The sequence below is a fragment of the Cinclus cinclus genome, chromosome 4, assembly GCF_963662255.1.
Source record: "Cinclus cinclus chromosome 4, bCinCin1.1, whole genome shotgun sequence".
In the NCBI taxonomy this organism is placed as follows: domain Eukaryota; kingdom Metazoa; phylum Chordata; class Aves; order Passeriformes; family Cinclidae; genus Cinclus; species Cinclus cinclus.
The window spans coordinates 46,292,006-46,317,080 of NC_085049.1; the positions used below are offsets into that span (position 1 = coordinate 46,292,006).

Genomic DNA, 25,075 nt, shown 5'->3' on the forward strand with positions numbered 1-25,075 from the left:
CAAACAATATTCTATCTGTAAAAGTAAGGACGGATTTGTTTTAATCCTGCTCTGTTCTCTTAGTTTTTAAACATATTTTGCATATTCTCCAATATGGAAACTTCTCTCCCATTTGGTATCAGACATAAAAATTTTATGAACATCACCTACAGTATCTTAGAAATTTTTTCAAGACAAAGATATTCAGACCAGCTTTGAAATACCTCATTATACATATGCTAGCAATGCAAAATACTTCTTGAATGTAATAATTGAAAATAATGTGTGGTGATCATCAAGATTCTTTGTGTCATGCTTCTGGTAGAATAATTAATAACAGCTCTATCACCAGAAAGTGATACAGTGATCTACGTAATGTGGTCTTTTATTATCTCTTTCATTTCAGAAAGGTCTGGCTTCACAGTGAGACCAGTTGCTGGATACCTGTCTCCCCGTGACTTTTTAGCTGGCTTGGCATACAGAGTCTTTCACTGCACTCAGTACATACGGCACGGCTCAGACCCCCTCTACACACCAGAACCGTGAGTTGCTGCCTTTGCTTTTGTACTGAATACATATGGTCACCACTTTCTTAAAAGAACCAATTGAATTTGCCAAGATTGAAAAGAGGAACCTTCCTACAAAATGTGAATGTCTTCTTATGCTGTTGATGAGAAAATCCTTCACACTGGTGAGCCACACTTTAATTCAAAGACTTCTTCGTTGACTTTTTACAAGGGTCTTAAATAACTTCGTTATTTTTATAGTGGGTCAGAAGTACTATTTCAGTTGTATTTCAGTGGCAAATGGAGTTTTCACCTAAAATTTTTGAAAAAGAATCTATATTTTTAATTTGTGCTGGACAATTAGGAGGTAGTGGGAAAAAACCCACTTTTTTTTTGTGGGAAAGAAGCCCCCTGAATATCTTGAAAAAAAACCCACTTCCAGATTTTTAATTTGGTCTTCTGTGTTCCCGTTTTTTCTTTTGGATCAGGTTGCACACCTGAACTTCATTTCACTCCTATAAGACAACACAAGCCAGACATGGGGCACTATTCTCTTACCAACAGAGAATATTAGATATAAAGCCTGTTACAGGGAAATTATGACAGAAATAATAAACACTTTAATTATGACTTTTATGGGACAGCATTGAAGCTTTTCCAAAACAGAATATTGCGAGCTAGTATGAAGTATTTTGGCATATGGTCTTTTGATAAAAAGTGGGGAAAATGAAGATCAAGGAGATTGTAGTTCTTATCTCGAGTTATATATGTAGTATTCTGTGCAGTAATAGTGCAGTAGATACACAATGCAATAGAACAGTACATGCCATTTAGATAATATGGAGGTAGTTCTAGCAAAGGTATCTGTTGATCTTGTAACCACCGAAATGACATTTTCTCAGTGAATCAGTCATCAGGCAGTTAGCATGAAATTGTAGCTGTTTAATCAGCTTGAACTATTTGAGTGTGTTTGACTTTTCCAAATTTGCACAAAGGATTCATACACATATATTCAGTTCCAGTCCTGTAAACATTTGGACTCATGCCTAAGTTTGATTTCATTAACTGACTGCCAAAACCATAGAGTAGTATTTTTGAATATAAAAGGTTTAATGGCACGTCCTAGTAAGCTGTATGCGGTAGCTTTGTTCTGGCAGGAGTCACCAGGTGGTGCTGTTAGACACTTAGCTACCTTTTTCCTCAGCATCTGAACTGGGCGAAGTACTTGCTGAAATGCTCTGAGGCTAGCTTTGTGTGCGCGTTTCTTTTGGAAAGGAAGTGGTGATCCCTGAAGGAATTCAGTCACTTCTATAACCTCTGTAATTAGAATTTAAAACTTAGATTTGTAGGCAAATGGATAGAATGGGAAATCTTGAAAGAAGGGCTTGGATGGAAGGAAGGACTGAACCTCTTCTGGTCTATTTAAAAGTATCTGTAGATATTTAAAAAAAAATAAATGATACAAGGGAAGTGACAGGGTTTGCATCAATGATTTCCTGTCCTGTGCAAAGCCTGTAATTCAGGCTGCACCATGTACCAGTGCTCAGCAAAAGAATGATGATGTTTATTAACTTAGTACAAACTAAAAGAACATTTACATCTACTGATAAGAGATTTAAGTACATAATTCCAACAGGATAAAGGCAATAGTATCTTCCAGGAAGCAATTAAGTGTGTTTGTGATTTTCCTGATATTCTCTGGTTCATTGATTTGGGTATTTGAGAGCCCTGCAGTTTTCAGGATGCTGATTACATTCAGAATTATACAGTGGATCATAGCTGATCTTTAGCAGTAATGGCAACTGATTTTTTGGTTACCTTTCTGGTCATGCTGTCTGGAAAGCTGCTGAGTCATAATAACAGTTGAGTTAGAATGAAGGTTTTTTCCCCTTACTTGGGCTGAATTTAAAAATACAGGTTATGGTCTTAACACCTCTAAATATGAGTGACTAATAGAGTCACGTTTAGATGACTATCAGAGGATTTAAGTTGTCATTTTCCAATGATGTTATACCCACTTCTTGCAGACCTACTGATTCACATTAGTTAAGTAATGTGTGCTCACTTCTGGGAACTCCATAGGAAAATTTTGAAAATCCCCTTAAAAATGTGTTTAGGTTTTATTCTATAACATAGAACACACAGTAATTGTTGCCAGAGGTGCAGAGTGAAAGCCTGGTGCTTTTTAAAATCAGTGGCAAAACGAAATTGACTTGAGTGAGGACAGCTCTTCATCTTCTGCAGTAGCTTCAATGCCCTGAGATCTCCTGGGGCCATAATGAGGTTTGCTGCAGGTCTCTGGCTGGTGAATGCTTCATTTCAATGATATAAACCTGGTAAAAAAGCTCCCTTTGACTTCAGCGGGCTTTCTGTCAGAACACCCGGGCTACAGAGCTAGATACAAATTAAAGAGTTCATTTGGTTTGATCTGTATCACTACCATACGTATTTTAAAACATATTTCTTCCTGATCTTAATTATGTTTCTACTACATTCACAGAGCTGTGTAGATTTCATCTGCATTAATAACCAATTTACTCCAAGAAAAATCTTTTGCTGTGAAAAGTGCATTACAAAAATCTTATTTTCTCTGAGCAATGTGCGTGAATAAATTAAAGGAACTTAATTATTTTTCAGAATAAGACAAAACAAAAGAATCCAGCTTTGGTAGTTAAGCAAAGAATTACAATGTTTAGACTATCTATAAAGGGCCAGACTGGCAGGGAAGTCTAAAAGACTCCAATGACAATCCCAAATGCCGGTTCATGTTTCTGCCTGAAACATTTTGTGGGTTTGGGATTTTTTTTGTTCATATGCTTTTTGCTTTAAGCTCCCCTCTTTGTAACTGCACATTCAAAATACTACTTTGCATAGCTTTAATGGAAGAATATACAAGCTAAAGGCATGAGAGAACCTCATTCTTTTCCCTTTGCCAAAAGAGACAAGTTAATGGGATTAGGCTTTGTCTGTTCTCATTTTGTCTGCAAGAGAGGACATAACAAAGGCCATGTGTCCCAGTGCAGAATTTGGATAAATCGTCGTTGTTTCTAGGGGTTGTGGCTTTAGCACAGGAAATCAGAGATGTAGGCACTCAGTCGGGTATCAGTAGTAGTGATGCTGCTGTAGAAGCCTGCCTGCAGACGAGTGTGCTTACCTGGAGCCAGGAACTTGGAGCCAGTTTCACTGTTGGCTTCTGCTTGAATTATTAATACAAAGCTAAATATGTCTGGACTGATGGAGTGTAGCACAGATGCTCAGCAATTAGTCGTAGTTTGCCTGGTGGAGGTAAAAATTGGTGTGCTGGACTTCCAGAGAATGGGCTTTGTGGCTCATTTTTATGTTGGAAGTTGATGGTTGGAAAAATCAGGTTCCTCCAGTGAATTGCTTCGTGCTGGGAAATGGTGTGTCTGTCAGACTGCAAATTACATTTCCCAGCTGTCCTTTGCCTTGTTAGTGAGCTAAGTCTTGCAGGATATGACAGAAGAAATTGCTGTGATTGGAACTGAATTAATTAAAGAAGGGCCTTTAGCTTTGATGATTATCCAGTCAAGTGATGCAAACCACCTCCTGAACAAAGAAATGGAGGCATGCAGGGCTAACAAATTTTTCCAGTCTGAGTTCCAGTGAGAAAGGGATTACTATCTAGACTATGGGTCTCATTGAATGAATTGTTCACATATGAAATTGGCTCACACTTGTTGCACACAGCCTCAGAGTGCTACTTGTCTCACCAAAAAATGTGACTCTAACATGCGCAAAAGTTGCTCTGCATCTGTCAGTGAGACCATGTGGACTGAGAAGGAAGACTTATACGTGTCCCTCCAGTATTGGAACTGTATTTGATACACTTTTGGTGAGGCAAACTAGGAACACCAAAAACTTTAATCTTAGTTTGTATATTCAGCAACTTCTATTTGCTGCTATCTACCTATTACATTATTGGTTTAGACTTCTTGGTGAGGATACTGAGTAAGAAGACTTTAAATTATGTAGAAGGTTGTTTTTCTGTTCATGGTTTATCTGAAAAGTCATGTTCTGTGACTTTTCAAACAAAAATAATTTGTAAAAGACAAATTGGATGATTTTGGGTAGAAGGCAGAAAATTTGATGTTTTCTCCCTGCCTTTAAAACATTTGTTTACCGCTTAAGATTATAAAAAAAAAAAAAGGAGAGAAATGTCTTTGAAGAGACAAAAGCAAAGGAAATGTCAGATTGGATTTTTAAAGTGAACTTTACTACCAAGTCCATTATTTCCTGTGAACAAATGCAGCAAAACTTTCAGAATTGTTTGAAAGCTTTTGTAGATGATGCATGTACACTTCAGTTAGCAGTTTTTTGTACACTTATGTCTGCACTTTGTCATGACTAACAATGCACTTACAGATGTGAACAACTGTTCTTTTTGAAATTATTTGGATTCTCTGCTTTTTCTGAAATCCGTTTGCTGAAAAGTAGACTGCATAACAAAAGTACCGAGTAATTGCAGTAGGATCTCATGACTAAAGGAGAAATTAGGCACAAAGAAACTGCTGTAAATATTGTCCCATATTTCTGGGGGTGAGTGGCAAAAAATTTGATGTGGAGTGCTCCCCAGGTACAGAAAGAGGAATGGACAAGAGGAAGAGGGAATGTATTGGATTTTGATTTATGTGGAGAGAAAAGCTGAAAACTGTACTTGTGGGACATCTGTCTTTCCTCTGAGCAGTTCAGTCTTCATGTCACCAAGTCTGAAAAATTGTAATGATCAGGCTCTTCCACTCAATCTGGCAATGATGAGCAAATCACAGAACTGCTGGGTTAAATAATATATAACCTATTTAACAGAAGCAAATGTGTGTGTTACTACCTGCACGTAGAAACCACATACACAGGGAAGACACTACTGCACTGCAAAAACCATGTTTCATTGTAAGACTTCTAAGGTAGGGGTCAGACCTGTGTAAAATGGCTTATGTTAAATTGATTATGGAAGTATTATGGTATTAATTTCTGCAGTGACTCTCTTTTCATTTCCATTCCCTTAGGGATACATGCCATGAACTTTTGGGACATGTGCCTCTACTTGCTGATCCCAAATTTGCACAATTTTCACAAGAGATAGGACTTGCTTCACTGGGAGCATCTGATGAAGATGTTCAGAAATTAGCCACTGTGAGTCAAAATCTTTTTGTGGCATGCTCTCTCATCTCTCCTCCTTTGTTGCTGATGAACTGATGTGCATTGTCTTATTACAGCTGACTACATTTTCAGGCTCTAGGTGACTATGATGTGACAATCATAAGAGTTTTAGGTATTTTTCCATTGTTTTTAAGAAGACCAAAGCTGATCACACTAAGTAATCAGTTTCAATTTTCATTTTACATAATCACCCATTTTCAGGGCTAGCTAAGATGAATTTTGTCTGCCTTAAGGTGCTAGAAAAAAGTAAGAAGGGTAAACTTGGAAAAAAAAAAAAAACACATAAAACATTTTGAAGTGTGCTCTGATCTCTAGACTGTTAGCTCCTCCACAGGTGGCCACTTTGGCTCTTAGCACAGGTATTTCTGTACTCACTGTTCAGTTTTTCAGCTCTTAATTGTATTCCAGTGTGTGATGGATTTTAAGATGACATTGCATCCTTGCCTGCTGCTCCCTGTGGAGAATATGTAGTTACTAAGCCAAGGATGTGCAGCTTTGATTTAGATCTAGACCAAGTGCCTCAGCCAACATCTAGGAGATGGATTCTATGTTGCATCAACTGAGTCACAAGCCAGGAGACAGTGTGAGCTGTGTGTGTTTTAAAGCTGTTAGATGCTGCTGAGATGGAGCCTTCACGGCCTTCATGTGAGGGACCCTGTCAAGGGGTCATGACTCCACTCCTGACCACTTATCAGCCTTGCTCTATTGTCATATTCCAGTGATTGGGATGCAACCCCTTGCATCATGACATAAATTAGTGACCACTGGTCTTTACCACTTGCTTTGTCCAGTTGTTTTAACTTACTGTATATCTCCTTTGGTGGATCCTGCTAAAACAAATATGGCAAATAATTAAAATAACTATATTGAATTAAAAACCTCCATATTTATAAAGCTCTACATTTAAACATCTTGTCTTCTGAAAAATTCTGTGGGATTGAGCAGGGGAATTTATTACTTTAAAACTTTTGCAGCATACTGCTGCTCTTCTATACAAGAAGTGCAGTGGGGATTTAAAGGCTTGGAAATAATTGTTGGATGTAGAGTCAAATTAGGTTCAATTAAACTGTAGAAGTTTTGATGTGCTGGCTTAGCAGAGGCTCAGAGTCCCGTCTGCTATAAAAGGTATTTGTAGTCCTTTGTTTGATTTGAATCCTGTTTGATTTGAATCTTCTGGCTCTTTCCAGAAGAAGCCACTGAATTTAATCTTCACTCCTCAGTTAGACAGGCTTGATGTCTTGATCAAGGCCAACTCCTCTTACATGATTCCAGGTGTGTTCCTTGTTTTTCAATTGGATGTGTCTGGAGAAGAAACTGTTGTTTGTATGGAGGAATCATGAAACTTGAGTAGGCATTTCCACATTTGCTTGGGAGTGATTTAGTAGGAAACAGACCTACCTTACCATAACATGCAGTCTTAGGAGAAACTAGCTAACTGGCTGTCCCTGTAAGTAGTTTGAGGAAAATGGCATGCTCAAATATTTCACTCCCAAATAACCTTGGATGACACGTGCCTGGTGCAGAGGACAAAGTTGGTACTGGGTTGTTTGGGTAGAGATATTAATATAAAATGACCTCTGGATGTTATATAAATGCTTGTACTCCTCCCCCTCACAAAAATTCCCATTTATGACTGACTGTGTCATCTGAACAATGAGCTGCTTCTGAATCATAAAGCAAAAAATAGAAGAAGACAGCTGAATCACTTTTCCTTATCACACTGAGAATCTGATATCTGAGTCAAAGTTGATTTGTCCTCCCGTGCTGGAAATAGCTCTTTCAGGTGGAAGACACACTTAGGAAGAGTCTGGCAGTGTTATTTTTTGTAGGAGCACAATGAGGGGCTGTGCTCCCCTGGGGCAGATGCTTGACAAATACAGAGATGTTACTCGCCCTAAAATGTGCAATGTAAACAGCCAACTTGAGAGCAAGTAGAAAGAATACCTCTCAGTGGTGAGGGTGAGGAGGCCAGGAAATTCATTCAGCTGGGCACCAAATGTCACCTGAGGTACCATTGACTAACTTTTCCAGTGTTCAATCCCATTTCCATCCTAGATAAAAAACAGACACAGCAAGCTGAGAATGCCAGCCAAGAGTCTTAACACAGAAAAGCATTGCAGGTTCCAGCGAGGCAACTTCAAAGTAAATAGAGAAACGAACCGAGAGAGAGAGAGTATGCATATTAATGAGCTTGAATCAATATGCCCAAAGCAAGCTCGCCATTAGCCTGACCTGTTTCAAAAGATAGTGACATTAAGTGCTGAGGCATTACAGGGAGGACAATGGCATTAGGAAGAGAGGAAAACACCTCTTAGGAATTCAGACCAGAAAGAGAAGAGTTATTGCAGGTGATTTCATAATCTTTTTCTCTGTTCTGCTCTCAAAAAGACACAGTGTGTGTATCAGCTTTGATAGATCTGCTCTTTGTGCCCTAGCCTGAGCTGCAAAGGAAACGTCTGATGTTTTTGTCCCTGCAGGGCTGACACACTGGATGTAGAACAAGCTGGAGCCTGGTGCCTGGGCAGACTAGAAGTGTTTTGTAAATTGCAATTAGTCATGTCTGTGCAACCCCATCAGGGCAGGAATTAAATGGGAGAGCATTGCAGGGGCCCTGGTGCTGGCCAGCTGGAGGGAGAAGAATGGCGGCAGGGAAAGAGAGCTGAAAAGACAGTATGCAAGTTCCCTTCATCCTCTTGGGGTCTTGTAGTCAGGTGGGGGAAAGAAGAAAGGAATTGCTTCTGCTTTGTTGTGAGAGAGGAATACTGAAAGAACCAAAATTCTGTCTTTGTAGTGGTTTGTTGAGAGATTCCATTTTCATTTACAATCTTTTAGGAGAGTAAGAAAGAGGGAAGATACACAGGAAAAGGTGACAGAGATTATGTTACTGAAACAGAGCAAAATATTTGCACAGTACACTCCTTTATGTGGAGTGCAGTATAATGCAGTTAGTGGTTGAGGAAATACAATATTGGACATGCATGTCTGGGCTGTAATTGTTATCATCATCATTACTCAGGTCTTGTCCTGTTCTGACTGATTTTCTAAAACTGCTTTTGAGCTGATTTTTCAGCATGTCTGGTCTTTCTATTTTCACATAGTACAGAAATAAAAAAGGCTGTCTTTTCTGCTTACCTATCAAACCATAAACTGTAAAGAGGACTTGACATGAGGTGTTTCAACTAATTTATATAGTATATCATTTACAATGTTTAACAGCACATAGCGTAAGGTTTTGTCAGGAAAATTGTACCAAAAAATGCATCTTGATTTACATTTCAGTGTTAACTTGTAATTTGTGGACTTGGGAGCTGTCTTTGTAAAGCTGCAAGTTGCAAAGCAGGAAGCTGCCTATCTTGCTAATGGCAGAAATGACTCCTGGCTCCTGCTAAGTTGTTCCAGTGCAGCTCAGGTTGCCATTCAAGATGCAGTATGTATAGGATGTATTTGTGTAGGTGAAATTCAGTGTGTGGCAGTTCAGAAAAGAGGTTAGCAGAGTGTCTTTTTCATGCAGTTCATCTCCAAATCTTTCCACCCAAGAATTTGGTCATTAGGGCCTAATTAGTTGCACTAAGTTTTTTCCCATTAATTTCTCACTGGAAGTTACGTTTAAAAATTCAGTTCTTTAGAGCTGTAAAACTTTCATCTTTCTTGATAATATTTGTTATTGTGTTTTAACAGCATGGGACAGTAGAAATAAATTTCTTTGGTTCTGGCTGTCCTTTACATTGTAAATCACAAAAATTGCTTCTAAATTTGAAGGAATTTTGTGTGATGAGATCTTGTAAATGTATTTCAGGCTTGTTATGAATCTTAAAGTTTTACCTAGTCTGGAGGGTGACTGAGGCCAACAGTTCATTTCTAAAACTAGCTTTAATTTATCAATGTATGTATCACAAACAAAATGTTTTAAAATTATATACTGGCTTAAAAACAACATTCAGAACCACCTGTCTGGGTTGTGGTAGCTCTTGTGACTTTACCTGCCTGTCTTCCCTCAGAATTTTCTGGTCTTATTGACATCATTCTAGTCATTTTCCCACACTGAAGATCTGTCACATAATTTAGAACAATTCTCCATTATGCTTGCTGAGGAGATAACCAGAATGGAAGAAATGGGATGTTTCAGGTAAAGACTAAGTAGCATTTGGTAACTTAGGGAAGACTCAGCATTCCTGGTCTCACTAGATAGAATAGCCTCTCATTTTCACAAATAACAGATTGGATTTCCCATTGGGGCTATCTAGTACTTCTAGGCTGTAAGTATGGTTTGTGAACTGGCTTACTGTCTTCCTCCATGGATGAGCAAATGAAGCTGAGAAGAAAATTTGAGATTTTGAACAATCCTACTGTACATCTAAAAAATAAAGACCTGTGTGTTTCTCGTTTATAGTTGTGAAAGGATTCATAGAGAACTAACCATCACTATAAGTCTGTGACCAGTTCCCCTGCTGAAGCTATTCTGACATATAAAAATAATTATGTATTGGCCAACTGAAACCCGGTATAATAGCCCAAGAGCTATGGTAGACACTAAACATATTGAAATTTGACATTCAAATATCTTAGTCTTTTTTCTGTATCCCAGTTGCATGCCATGTATGTGTGACAGATGCCAAGAATGAGCACAGTGAGCACCTTAAATCCAGTGGTGACATAATGGAGTTTTCTGCAAAAGTGTTACTTCCAGCTACACTAGTAGTTAGTGAATAAAGGAGCAGAAGCATGGCTGGGATTGAGTATGACTTAAAACTGCTTGAGTAAATTTTGACGTGCTTACAGGAGACATATGAAATTACTCTGATTTGGGCTGTATGTCTCCTAAGGGAGACAAATCAATTCCCAGGGTAAAAGCTAGGACAATAAAGCTGAAATCAGGTATGATGGATCACTATAGACAGACATTGTCCTGTAATACTGTGACCTGTACTGTTCATCAGTAGATGGCCTGGGCAATGTTTCTGTTCCTGACTTTAACCAGGCAAAACCACCTATATGAAGATGCATTTGGAAATTGCCCAAGTGTGAAACCTGAAACTTTAGCAAGGAGCAGAAGCAGATGAAATTTTGTGGACTTCTTGACCATTACAAAGTCACACAGGTGTGTTTGAATCAGGAGTAAAGGATAACTTAGCAATGGATTACTTTGTTTGTTAAGGTGTAGCTGGGCTCACTGACCACTGCTCTAAAACCATTCCATAATTTATGAGCTTGCTCTGAAAACTGTTCTAAAGGAATTAATAAAAAGTTATGGTGTCCATTTTTAAATGTTTGTTTCAGCAATATTTTTCAATAACCTAGCTGAAGCACTGATGTGAAGTCCTTCCTACATTATGCATAATCAAAAAGGTGGGCAGAAAAGATAGTACATATGTCACAAAACAGGACTAAGGGGAGAAAAATCAACTGTAGATTCCAGGGATCAATATTTAATATTTTAGAATACTGCAGTGGTCTCCTGAAGTGCATTATTTGCAGTCATTCTGTCAGACATTTGTGGCCCAAGAAGAAAAATATCAGCAGAGATGTTTAACTAGCTTTAAACTAGCACTCCAGATTGAAGAGTTCCATTACTGGAATTGGGAGCTAATGCTCAATATTTTCTGCAGGATTTGTGGCAGTCTGCTAAGGCATTTTTTCTGGGTAGGGAGAGCCTGTTTCGAGGTTTGGATCTGTAAGAACAGCTCTGCTAGTCAGGGTCATGGTTGGTGACTTGCGCCCATCATAAACAGCTGCTTAGGGGAGATGAAAGAACAAGATGAACATAAATGATTATTTTCAAAGGTTTTCCAAGCTTCTCACCAATCGGGAATTTGGGGAGCTCTTGTTCTCACAAATGTGGTTTCTATGTATCTAATTATCTTGAAAGGATTTCTGTCCAGAGACAGCTGTTTATGTTCGAAGACACATAAATTTTTAGTACCTGCAGTAACTTTGTCAATGAGCTCTATGGCTCAACTATCCACTGTCTGGTAAACTGTCTCATTTTGTTGCTTTTAACCTGATTTCAACTAGTATTTTTGTATATGAAGAGAGAATGATCAAATAATCCCTGGAGGCTTTCTGTATGCCACCATGACTACAGAACACATTTTCTTGCTTAGTTTTCTCTTTTCCTGGGTAGGAAACCAATAGTTTGTTTAGTCTCTCATCATGCTACTGAGGATGTTACTTCTCCCCTGAATCCTTTCCAGCTAGAACTGGAAAAGAGAGAGGATTTATCAGTCACCAGGCTGTGGAATGCAGTAAATGAACAGCTTGAAAGCTAACCTGAGTTTTTGATTAAGTTTAGCACTGTGGAGTCAAGTCAGTTTTGGATGTACTTGCTATAGAAGTGGGAACCTTTTGTATGATAGGAAGACTGGACCTGGTGTTGTAGAGCTGACACAAGTTGTTGCTTAGGGATGAAAGAAATAGGCTGGATGCAGAAAGAAAGTAGGATTCAGTGGATCCATCTTGCATCGCCATACACGGATGTGAGTCCCTCCAGTTTGTGATCAGAAAAGGGTAGGTCAACATAGAATGTGTTAATCTCAAAAAGAAACATCTTGTACTTTATACTGGGTCCCTCAAAGCTAAGAAGGTGAAAGAGGGCTCACCTGTTGCCATGAGGGTGCCCAGTTGTTCAAGTCAGTAACCTGCTTCCTGAAAGGGTCCCATGCTACCATTTCAGACAAAAATTTGCACTCACAAGTAACTAGAAACAGTGTTGTTCTATAAAGTACTTATAAATACGCATCCTTGGGCCCAGCCCTGTAATGAGTAAGCTAGATGCAAGATAGAGCTAATTTGACTTCATTAGGAACAGGGAAGAAATTAGAAACTTTTCTGTAGAAATAATATAGTTTGTTTTAGACAGGATGTGATTTATGAAGATCAAGCCCTAAGCAGTTAGAAATGCTAAAGAAAAAGATTCTATTAAAATAACAAATTGCAGCCAGAGACTGGGTTTGCTTTTATTTCTTGTAGCATTTTGTTTCCAAAAGTGGTTAGATCATAATCTCTGAGGTTACTGAACTGCAAATGCAAATTTTCATGCACACAAGTAATACGTTTTGACATAGAGGTTAACAAGAGAATGGTGCAAATTTCACACAGCACTGGCTTGCTAATTACGTTTGTTTATTTTCAGAAGCAACTTCATTTTCATTAAGAAATTGCAGATTCTGCAATAGTAATCTTTGCCAGTAGTTCAATAGCTCACACCCTGAACATTTGCTCTGCTACAGTAGTAATAGAAGTGAGCCTGAAAAATAGCTTAGAAAAAAATTGTGTAACTTAGGAGTGCATGCAAGTGGCAATTGGAAGCATCTTCCAGTTCAGTGTTGCATCCAGTTGACAAAGGTTGAGGAATGGGTGAAAGGAGTCTGTGAATTTTGATAGGATTTTTCGCATATTTTTTTTCTCTCTTTTGACCTAGAGTTGCTAATGTATTAACAAAAAGGCATAAAGTGTCTTTTATAGAACATATGTAACCACGAAAAAAGAAAGTACCCAGCATCATAAACTTCCACTGAGCAACAATAAGACAAACATTTTGGGTAGGAGCTACTAACAAATCACTCATAAATTACAGGAATAAAGGTTTAAATATTGGGGGTGAAACAGCAATAAAGGAAAGGTTAGGAATATATTGCTTCTGCTGTTCCTGACTACCCCTATGCTTTCAACAGTATGTAGAAGGAAAGCAAGAATCCTGGGCTCTGTGTAGGTATTGTTGACACTGTAACACATTATTTAAGTGTTTTGTACAAGACATGGACTTCCTCCAGCAGCAGCACACAGGTATGCGGGGAAGTGAAGGGGTTTAGCGTGTGGCAGCTCATTTCAGTCATGTCTAGGTCTTGCTTAGGACTGAGGGAATGTCTGTGCTGTGAGTGCACAGGTGGAGGAGTTGGCTTTACCCATGCTTTCCATGGAGCCAGAGCTGAGGAGTACAGTGCAAAAATAGCTTTGGTCACTGCAGGGAGGTTGTCTTTGGAGCAGCTCCCTGAATGCAGCTGCCTGGTTACCTGGCTGGGACCCACAGTGGTGTGGAGATGGCCCAGCTCCAGTCTCCCTTTCCTCAGGGATTTGTGCATCCTGCTGCATTGTTGCCTGCTGCCCTGCATACCCAACTCTCATTTCAGAGGTTCGTGACCCCATCAGGAGAAGGAAGCCAGGAGATTCTGCACTCAGGCAGAAACCAAAACAGTTACGTGTAATCACAGAGTCAAAGTATCACAGATAAATTTGGGAGGGACCACAATGGATCATCTGGTCCAACCTCCCTGCTCAAGAAGGGTCATCCTGGATCACATTGCGCAGAATTGTGTTCCAGATAGTTTTTGAATGTCTCCACTGATGGAGACTCCATGACCTCTCTGGGCAGTGTGTTTCAGTGCATGGTTACCCCCACAGTAAAGTTCTTCCCCATACTGAAGTGGAACTGCTGTGCATCAGTTTCTGCCCCTTGCCTCTTGTCCTGTTGCTGGGCACTGCTGAGAAGAGCCTGGAAACCTTCTCTTGTCACCCTCCCCCTTCAGATACTGATAGCCATTGATACTGAGAGGTCCCCTCTCAGCCATCTCTTTCAAGGCTGAGCAGGCCCAGCTCCCTCAGTCTCTCCTCAAAAGAGAGGTGCTCTTGAGTCCCTGAGTCATCTTCATAGCCTTTTGCTGAACTTGCTCCAGGAACTCCATCTCTCTCTTATACTGGGGAGCCCAAAACTGAGCACAGCACTCCAGATGCAGTCTCATTGATGTCCTCAAACTCTTCATTATTCTTTTTCTTGTCTGGGGTAGTTCAGTAAATAATTTTGCTTCCAAAAGGTTGTCAATGTAGCTATGGTGCATAACCCAAAGAGTATGGTATGGAAAGAGTCTTAAAATACATACCTTTACGGAGCTGAACAGATCCCAATTTAAAGTTCACAATCATAGGGCTGGACATACCTCATGAGTTCAGTTTAATCATCTTACCCAGCATGTTTGAGTGCTTTCTTTGTATGCACGAATTAAAGTGTGGAAGTAAGACAAAATACTTCTGGCATCCATAACTATGCTGAGGGCTTAATTCCTTAGTGCTGCAACTTTGGAAGTGGTTCTTCCCGTGGCCTGTAGTCACCTTTCTGTCAAATGGCATCAAAGTGCTGGATGGAATATGGTCCCATAAATTTTAATTGTGATATTTTTGGGTGATCTACCATAATAATTTTACAATTATAGCTTAATTATATATTTATAAGTTCAATGCTGATGCTACAGAGGGCCAAGGGGTAGTTTGCCATTGTTTTCAATAAGCTAGGTCTGTGGGCTAGATACTAACCTCATTTCCATGTGTACTGTCTCCTAAAAGATGTAGAGTTGTACACATACAAATGAAAGTATAATTTGTTGCTGTAAAATTAATCTTTATCGTTTACTTTCCAAAACATCTTATTTAGAAATAAGGGTTTCTGCAGGGATTGAATTGATTCTGGAGGACTTGATTTTACAGTTGTGTCTCTTTCTTTGTCCAAACTTGTGTGGTACAACATGCAACAAATTCTGTTAGCTACTTGGTAGAGCTAGCAGGACTTCTGAAGTTATTGCATAAAGGTTTTTGTTTTATTTGTTGATGATTTTGGAAAGTTAAAACAAGTACTCTAAACCTGAAAGCATTGTTGAAATCAAAGACAAGGTTACAGCGAAGGGCCTTGTGGCTGTTAATTTTGGCTGTTTTGGTTTGATTCCAGCTGTGGCTGAAATAGTTGCAGGGCAAGGTCAACAGGACTTCAAATTGGTGGTGTCCTTTCAGGCACACTTTGAAAAACTCCTCCACTCTCTTATTCTGTTAGTTTGCTTTTGCATCAAACACTGCATTAGTTTAGACTGAAGAATCTTGTTTCAATTGTCAGCTGTTTTATATATTTTGTACCTTATAGAGAACTTTCTATGGACGTTCATGAAGATGGTGTCTACTAATAATGCTAGATAAAGCAGTTTGAGCTCAGAGCTATTTCAAGACATGCTGGAAAGAGTGGGTACTCACCAATTAATATTTTTTTCCCTGTAAAGCACTTTATTCTTTCTTTTTCCCTACAGATTTTTGTTCCCTACCTTGAATCAGTAGGATGTAATTGTAATAATTATATAGTTTGACTACATAAAAGTAGCTAAAATTATAGTTTAACAAAACATTTTACATCTCTCAAATGTAAACACCTTTATAGGAATATTTTTTTCATCTTTGAATAAGCATATTAGCTTACCTACAGATCTATGCTATATATCTGCAATGAATTTAGGACCTGTACAGGTGCAGAATTCCTGCATATCCATGGGAATCTGATCACTAGTGACAATTTTGGAGTTATCTTCACATTTGGTAAGTCACCTCCCCAGACCACAGGCACTGTAAATTCCTTTGACCTTGGTACAGTGAATAGCCATGATCTCTCTGCTCACAGGTATTTACCCAGTATATTTTTTCCACCTTGCTGAATACATGTTCATGTGATTTGCTTTGTGCTTACACACTGCTGGCAAGTAAGTCAGTGGTGACTCAGCTGACCACTCTGTGGTTATGATAGATTAATTTTAGATACCCTCACTGCTGAAAATCAGGGTGCTGAAAGAAGGTGCTCAACTATACTTGAAAAAGATTTTGTTTGGGGCTGTGAAAGACATCTTCAATTTGGATATATTTTTAGTAGCAAAATTAATAGATATTTAAAATTCCCCGAGCTACTTTTCTTCTTTGATCTGTCTGTCAGCTTGACATGAATAGAACTTACACTTTTGTGCTTATGCCTACTATCTTTTTTGCTTCTTTTTTGCAAAGCAGGTTGAGTTAATGCATTAAGAGTCACAATGGCTTTTGGGAGTCCCTTGGCATTTATGTGATTAAAAGAACATTGAGTTTAAATGCAGTGTTGTTGTTAGAAACAGTGATGTTTGAAAACAAGTAGTAGCTATTAAATCAGTTTTCAGTAAATAGATATATCTAAATTTTCTTTTTAAAATGTTCAGAAAGAAAGTGTGGATGTTGGTAATTTTGGAACGAAGAATTTGTTCAGAAATAAATTTGAAATGAACATGACTATTAAGAAATAGTGCATTTTTTCCTTGAAATTAGACTCTTGAAACTTCACTGGCCAGTTGTCCCTGTTTCTTCTCTCAATGTGTTTTTGCCCCCACAGTTACGGAACTTGAAAAAGTTTTGATATCCTTTCAGCCCCAGGAGGCTGCTCCCCTTTCTGAAGGTGTAGCCTCCAGTCACTAGGAGATACGTTAGGAGTTTTGTAGCTGATCGTGTACGCAAGGAGCTCATACCCATCCTTGGCTAAAATGACATGGGAGGCTCAGAGGCTCTCCTGCATCACTCCCTGCAGTACAACTGTCATAGGCAGTAACTGGCTGTTGGTGGGGACACAGCCTGCTTCGGGGAATGGCATCACGAGAAGCACCACATGAGCACCACATGGGCCTGGTGCCCTCCCCAGGGGAAAGCCTGTTAGGGAGGACACCAGGGGTCTGTTTCTGGGCTGGCTGAGGATAGTTTCTAAAGAAGCCTCACAGCTCACAGTAATTAATTCTGACAGTGGACTGGCACAGGGCAGTGGTTCAGTAAACTCCCTGCTTATAAAAGTGAGGGTTGCCTGCACTGTGATTAGTTGTTCACCTTTGTGAGTTGTGCACTGTGAGTAGTTCACCTTTGTGACTTGATAATCTGTGGATTTAGTCAGCCAGTCTGTCAAAAGTTTCTCCCCGGATAAGTGGAAGAGAGTCCTGTGCCAGTTTTCTCCTTTTACAGTTTCCTTGGAGCATTGCAGCTTTTTCAAAAGGATGAATTCTGTCTCCCCAGCCTGCAGAGTGTTTCATGGAGTGCTGCAAGTTTATGCTTTCTCTTCTGAGTCGCCTGCTTAGAATTCTTGCCGTGGAGTGGAAGATAGCCTTTTTAGAGAAGGACAAAAAATGTTGGGCTGGTGCTGAGGTCTACAGGTAACTGTGGAAAATGTGTCCTGAGGACTGAGTTAGGCTTCTGGAGAGATTCTGGCTCTGGATGCTGGGGGAAGAAAAGTGTCTAAGATGGTTCTTGTCTATTCTCTAGATATTCTTCTAATTAAGGCAGTTCACAGTTTGGGGTAACAGTCCTAGGGTCAATGGCCCATAAAATGAGTATGCTGTCAGGCAAAGGACAGATAAATGGTCTCTTTGTATGTGTATTTGTTTCAAATTTTCTCTCACTTGTGTGATGCCTCCTGTCATTGTTCAAGTCCCTGGCTCTTCGCTGGAGAAATCATACTCTCTAAGTTGTAGCATAAGCCACAATGCTGAGAAGAACTGTGGGGTACTAGCCCTTGACCTTGTAGCTTAGCAAATCAGGACTGTTCTTACTTTGACAGATTGTGTTAATGCCAAGTCCACATATGTAAGAGTAGCAGGACAAAGAGGCATAAAATAGGAATGGAAAAGCCATAAAGACTGCTTGTAGTCTGTGAATTTTGAAGAATCTTACTGAACTAAGTGTGTCATATGAGGCAGCATAGACTGAAGAGTGTGGTTGGACAGTGGTGATATGCTTGCTCACCATTTTTCTTTAAAATTTGACTTTTGGTGGACACTGTCTCTGTATCCCCAGCTAACATGTCAAACAAACGTCACTGTCCCTGTTGTGTTACCTATGTGAAATCTCTGGATGACTGAAATTTGAACCAACAGCTTGAAAAAGAAATGAGTGAATACTCACTTCAGCTAAAATAGGGAGCATTGAACATGAATTCGTGTTATATGTTGTAAAATAAAGTGGAAAGGAAATGGCTCATTATGGCACATCATTTTTCCTTAATAACTCCACATGAAATTAATAAAGCTTAAACCCCCAGGTTTTAGAAGTTGTTCTAGATAAGAGTCAAATGACAGGGAAGGGGAAATAGGAAGGGCAAAGCATTAGGGCTTCAATGACTTAGGTTTAACAATATCTAAACAGCAGTTTCTAGTTTCAGTGATCTCATCTTCTTAGCTGCATATTAAGCTTTAGCACTGTTAGCTAATTATGTTGAAAAAGATAGGAGTTCTTTTTCTGGCAGTGTTCAGCAAGTATGCTTTTTGGGGCATTGATTTTTTACTCCATCTCTGTGACCACTAGCTTTGACGGAAGGGAATTGCTGCCTTGCCAGGGAACACCAGACTTTCTGCATAAGTGTTGAGGTTCCTGATTCTTCATCTCCAAAGCACTTCAGGGTTTTCAACTGAGATAAAGTGAGTGGGCTGAACAGACATCATCTTTGCACAGAGCAAACCTAAGTTCAGATTACTTTGAAGTAATTCAAACATGGAGTGGGGTATTACGTGACTTCAGCTATGTGGGAACTAACTTCTTTTGCAGCAGCAGAAAAATCCCTGAAATTTTTCATCCTCTGCTCTCTCTGCTTCCTCTTTAGAGCAGCAAGAGGGCCTCCTTCATGTGAGAATGGATGACAGAAATATTCTCACAAGAGACACAAAATTGTTAGTAGGAGTGTTCTCCAGGTCTTACTCTGGAAGTCATGTTGAACCTACAAGGTTGGCAGCTGCCACACAAATTGTTTTGTCTTGGCTGGGCTCCCCAATATTGGAAGTATAATGTTGCCTCCTTACTTGGGCTGCCTGAGATACATTTTCTGCTCCCTAACAAATTCACAATGATAATTTTATTTTAGTTACCATTATGAGTTTTTCTGCAGAAACTCCTGAAAAAACAAGCATAATTTCAAAATATTCATGAGGGATTAAGCCCCCCTGAGCTCACTATAGGCCATGCTTTCTCTGAGCATGTCAAACCTTGCATTAGAGGAATTTGTATGTAGCGGGACTGTGTGCTGTGACTGTCAGCAGAAATGTGAAGGCTGGTGTGTGTCTATCCCAGAGTGCTCTAATGAGCAGCATCACATCTACTCGAACTATTGTTTATAGAGAGATTGTTGAAAACATTCACCCTTAGTGAAAGGTCTGAATGCAAACAAGTGAGATGAGGCAAAAAAGGAGGCTATTGTTAAATATATTCATTTTGAAATTCCTGTATGAAACCTCATTTCACTGAGCCTAAATGCTTTTCAAAGTGGCAGACTAAATAAAATTCTTCAAGAAGGTAAATCTGAAGAATTAAACTTTGTTGGTTTTTTTTATTTAGAAGTGCTATTGGTTGTGAGTAGGGTCACTGCCTTTGTTGGAGGTAGGTCAACCATCTGTAATGTGACTTGGCTATTGAATTGCACTTCTCTGCTTTTTTATTCACAAGCTCATCATGGGATTTATTTGTTGTTCAAAAATCTCCCTGCATTTCTACTCAAAAATGTTCCTGCATGAATAGTTGTAATATAGCTGGTATTGCTTGAGATCTGGACTCCAACACTGGGCTGTATTGGCTAGTTGCCTGGGTTACCTTTGTTACATCTATCTGTTTCTTGTAGTAGAGCATTCCTGATACTACTCAACAGACTGTGAATTTTGAATAATTCAATCAAATGTGAAATGCCAGCTGGGTTTTGATGGTTTTTTTTGTGACTGTTGATGTTTTTGAGATTGAAAAATAAGCAACTATTCAAAAATTTATTTGCACCAGCTCTGAATGAAGAAAGAAAGCACAAATGAGAGTCACATATATTTCTGAGTTGAGAGTTACTTGCAATTTGAGCACCTGTTTCAGGGGCAATGGAAACACTTTTATTTCATTAATTCCTATGGTTAATTTCTAACAATGGGATTTTTAAAAGTCTTTCAGTGGTATATAATTATTTATTTATTTATGAGATAATTACAACTATATGAGAGATTTAATCTCTAGGTGGATATTTTTAGAGCTAAAATACCAAAGGACTCCTAAAGAAAAAGGAATCAATCTTTGCATATTGTGAACATATCACGTGTTTTTGAATTAAATGCTCCACTCAGATATCCTTTGAAATCTGAAATCCATTAGAAACAAGGTAAATATATTTTCTTAAGGATATTTTTGGCACTGGTCTTTCAAATACTTACATATATTAATAGTTGTATTTTCTTCATGGCAACTAATTTTATATACATATGAAGTGATTGTTTATGCTATTACACATCAGCTTGGGTTTGTAGGCCCATGACATTGCCAGTTCATGTAGTGGTGAGCCTTCTGCCCATGCACAAGGATTGCAGTCATGCAATTACAGTGTCTCTCATTCTTCCCCTCTTGTGACAGGGAGCACAAGTGAATCAGCTCTTGGCATGCTTGGTGTTCTCAGGATTCATCCTGACAATGATTTCATAAGGTACTTTCAGAGAACACATAGAATCTCATGTTGTATTGCCAAGTGAACACAAGTATTGGTCTCTGTACCAATATATTCAAGCTATACTACAAGAAAATTAAACAAAGTGGAATGGCTTGAAAGGCCTTTTTATGAACAAGTCAGATTTTTTACTACTGATTGTATGACACTAGGACTCAACACCATGCACAAGCTCTTTGCACAGGTCCCAGGAGGGAGATTCTCAAATGCAAAATGATGTGTGAGAAGGGATTTTCAAAGGCTTAAGAAACTAGACAGGTGAGGAGAATTGAGCCTATCAGACCTTTTTTTTCTGCCTTTGAAAATATCTCAGCACCCTCGAATAACGATTTTTCCTGTTAGCTGTCACAGCTGTCACTGCTTTTTTCTTTTTCTTATGGTAGTCCAGTTTATAATGCAGGGCAATATCTGAATACAAAGAGACACTGTATTTACCCTGGAGACCAGGTTTGGAGTTTGCCAGGGCTTGATGTTCTCTATATCTTTCCTATCAATAGCAGGACAACTGATCTGACTCCGAAAATCACATATACACTTGGCCAGACAAGCTATGCCAGTGTCTAGTCTCTGATACAGGCAATTTCAGACATCTGCAGGACAGTCTATGTTGAGAGCCATACGGTGGTATTTTCCTGATGTACTGCTTTACTTGCCAATGACTTTTGATTCAAGGGCTCTGAAGGAAGAAATCTGCTATATTACTATTTTATAGTCCTTTATTGGATTTTCTTCCATGCATCTGTTGAGTAATTTTTGAACCCATTAGATAATGTTTCATGAGCATGACTGTAAAACATATTTCATATATTTTTGAATAAATAAGAGAAATAGAATAAAATGTTACTGAGGACAGACTTGTGCTTCTGGCACAATCTTGATTGATGCCACTTGGTATAAAAACTATTTCTAATCTCTCATTTGGCATTTTGATCCTTCATCTCATTTTGCTGATTTGACTAACAGAGCAGTGTTTTACTGCAAGTCTCTTTGAGAGCTTCAGAATTTATATGACATGGAAAGCCACCTTTCCTACTTCAAGACCCTATCTATAGGTTGTAGCAAATGCACACTTCACCCCAAAGATGAGGTGGAACTGAAAGTAAAGGCAGATAACCAGATATTACTGTAGTTTGTAGAGGAACCAAATATCTGGGGCCAGAGTCTAGGGAGTATGCCAGAGACCTGTCCAAGATTTCAAATCAGAGCAGGAGAGCCTGGATGCCCCTGTTTGTGCCTGCATTCACCAGCCTAAATGTAAAAGCAGTATAATAATCAACTTTGTCTTCAGATGAGGCTTCAAAAAATTTATTCATCTCAACAGCCACTGCTTTGTTTGGTCATTCTCACTCCAGTGTACTCATCCTGTGTGTAATATAGAGCATCACAACTGTAGTTTACCATACAAAGAGATGCATTTACTGGGGTATCTCTGTGTCTGGTCTATAAAAAATGTTGCTATATAGTTAATATTTAAATTCCTTATCAGTATGCCTTGTAGGCTTGAGAACACAATTTACCAAATCCTGCAAACTCTAGTGCACTTAGCCACCTTTGTGTGTCGGAGCAGATGGGTGGGGGGAATTGTGTATTGCTGACTGAGGATCTGAAGATGGCAGCATTGGGTGAGCTTTGCACTTTCTTGGCTAAGCAGGGCTCTCTTAAATACAAAATTGTAGTTGTTGCATATGGCAAATTTATAAATCAGCTTTTAATTTGAAAGGCTTTTCTTAATGCTGTAGTTTGATATCACAAGTTAGTAGTAAGCAGACATATTGCCATTTATATGTTTTATTTTAGATAGTTATGCTGAGAGTGTAAGTCTTACAAATACTAAAGATTGGTTCTCACCAGCAAGCATTAGCTCATGAATATGACTCCCTTTTATAACAGTAACAATTATAATAATTTTTGAACTCATGTAAAAGAAGCTCCCTCTTTATGTACTCTTTATCCATCAAGGAGGAAGTGGAATCAAGTCCTACTTGTCTCATGGACAGGGTACTGCTCACCCAGGACAGCAGGGATTGCTCTCTCCAGTGCCTGTGTTAGCTCTCTGCTTTCTGCACTTTCCAACCCTTGGAGTGCACATCCTCAGAGGAGTGGAGGACGTTTCTCCTCCTTCCCTCTGCTGGCCCTGTAGGTTGCTAAGTGGGTATCTGACTTTCTCCTGGCAGCAGTATGACATTGGTTTGGTCTTCTTCAGCCTAAGAAAGGTCGACAGTACAGGTGTCCCACATATAGGGACAAAGTGCTGTTCTTACAGATCTAAACCATATAAACACCAGACTCCTTTTTAGCTGCTGTTGGTTTTAAGAATGAAAATCAGCATGATCACTGTGCTTTATCAGGAGTCAAATACTGCTGTATGTCTGTCAGAATGTTAATGTTCACAGCATAATAGCTACTACCTCATAGATTCCTTTGAGGAACCTTGAGGAAGAGGGGGACAAATTCAAAGATGTTAGTAGGATTTAAGTGTAAAGCTGAGTAGTTTCTGACAGTGTCAGCATGTGTACAATTGGGTCTGTGGCCTACTGATAGCTCTTCTGGCAAATATTTAGGCAGGGAAGTGAAGTTTGTACTCTTTGTGATAGGTCTCTCAGCTTCACTCATTACTTCTGTGATGCCTTTGTCATTTTGTGTACCTGGCTGTTTGTCCCTGAGACAACATTTTTGGAAACCAGTTGTCTTGCCTGCCTCCTAAGTGGTGACATCAGCTCACTGGTTGTACTGAAAAATTTTATGTCAGCTTGATTTACCTGAGTCAATTGCAAAGCAATTTGGAAATTTGATTTTTTTGGGGGTTTGTTTCTTTGTTTTGTTTTGTTTGATGATGTTGTACTTTCACCTCACTTTATGGATGTCTGTGCATTTGACTGCTATGATGGAATCAAACTTGAGACATTTAAAGTCTCTGCCACTGTTCCTTCTCAGCTGACTGAGCAGGTTTGGATCAGACACAGGGCTCACGTTTTTATTATTCTTTTATTATACCCTTCTTCATAGTGCTATGCTGTATGAATCACTAGCTCTACAGAAACTTTTATGAGGCTAAGCAATTAATAATTTCTGAATTTCTAAAAATTTGTTGAACTTAAAAGAGCTGTTAATTTCTGGTCTTCCACATTTAATACGATACCCAGTCTGGAAGAGTTGGGAGTTAAGGAGGAAGTGAATGGAAAAAACCCCAAATTATATTAAGATGTGTTCTGAAGTTACTTAAAAAAAATTAAAATGTAATACAAAATATTGGGTAATTTCTTATCCTAAATTCATATCTCTTGCAAAGACATACAAATCTTCTAGGTTCAGTGGAGTTATGCCTCTTTGCACAAAACCTGAAAATATCAGGTAATGTAATAGATACAAACGTGTAGGGATATGTGTATATATGTGTGCAATATTTTTGTATAACTTAGAACTCAACTTCCTAAAACCTTCATATTAATATATTAATCTCAACTGTTTGATCTAATATCAAAAAGTATGTGGTGTGTCATAACAAAACCAAAGTAAAAGTCAGTACCATAGGAGCAGAAGTAACTGGGGTCTTCTGCATTTAGTGGACAGTGGGCTGTCAGTGCTTATAATCTTCCTAACATGTAACTATGTTAGGTGGGTACAGCAAAGTTAGACACAATACTGTTATGTTGATTTAAACATGTCTCTTTTCACAGCTTGTAATCAGTTTTACAGGTCAGATATGTTATCTGATCAAATGTAGACCTAAATAACAATTGTTATTGTTCAAGTGAATTCACTGGTCAAGTGAATTCATTTGACTGAATATAATATTTTTTCTGTAATATAAGAAGCCAAATGCCATATTTGTTCTTTATTTATGACAGAGTAAAATCTAGTGAAGACTAAGGCCTCAACTCAAGAAGGCTCTTGAACACATACATATAAGTAAATTCATTGTAAATCAAGACAGCTCTTAAGTATGCCGCAGACTTAAAAGTGATATCAGCTTGATCTTAAAACTGAGTGCTCTGAATTACATCTTAGATATCTTCAGATATTCCTAGACAGCCAGACTAACTACCTTGCAGGATTTTATTTTAAGGCATCTCATTTATTTCTGAAGGTTTCAAAAATCTCTCTAGGTTACTATCAGCACCTTTGATACCTAAAAATGATCTTGCCT

General features: G+C 38.8%; 1 protein-coding gene across 1 annotated transcript in view; it reads left to right on the forward strand.

Moving 5' to 3' along the window:
• The window catches only part of TPH2 (tryptophan hydroxylase 2), a 50,051-nt gene that overhangs the window by 16,121 nt on the left and 8,855 nt on the right, over nucleotides 1-25,075 (forward strand). The window contains exons 7-8 of the mRNA XM_062491201.1: nucleotides 386-521; nucleotides 5,510-5,636. Of these exons, the coding sequence (XP_062347185.1) occupies nucleotides 386-521; nucleotides 5,510-5,636 (263 nt within the window). The remainder of the gene's footprint in view (nucleotides 1-385; nucleotides 522-5,509; nucleotides 5,637-25,075) is intronic.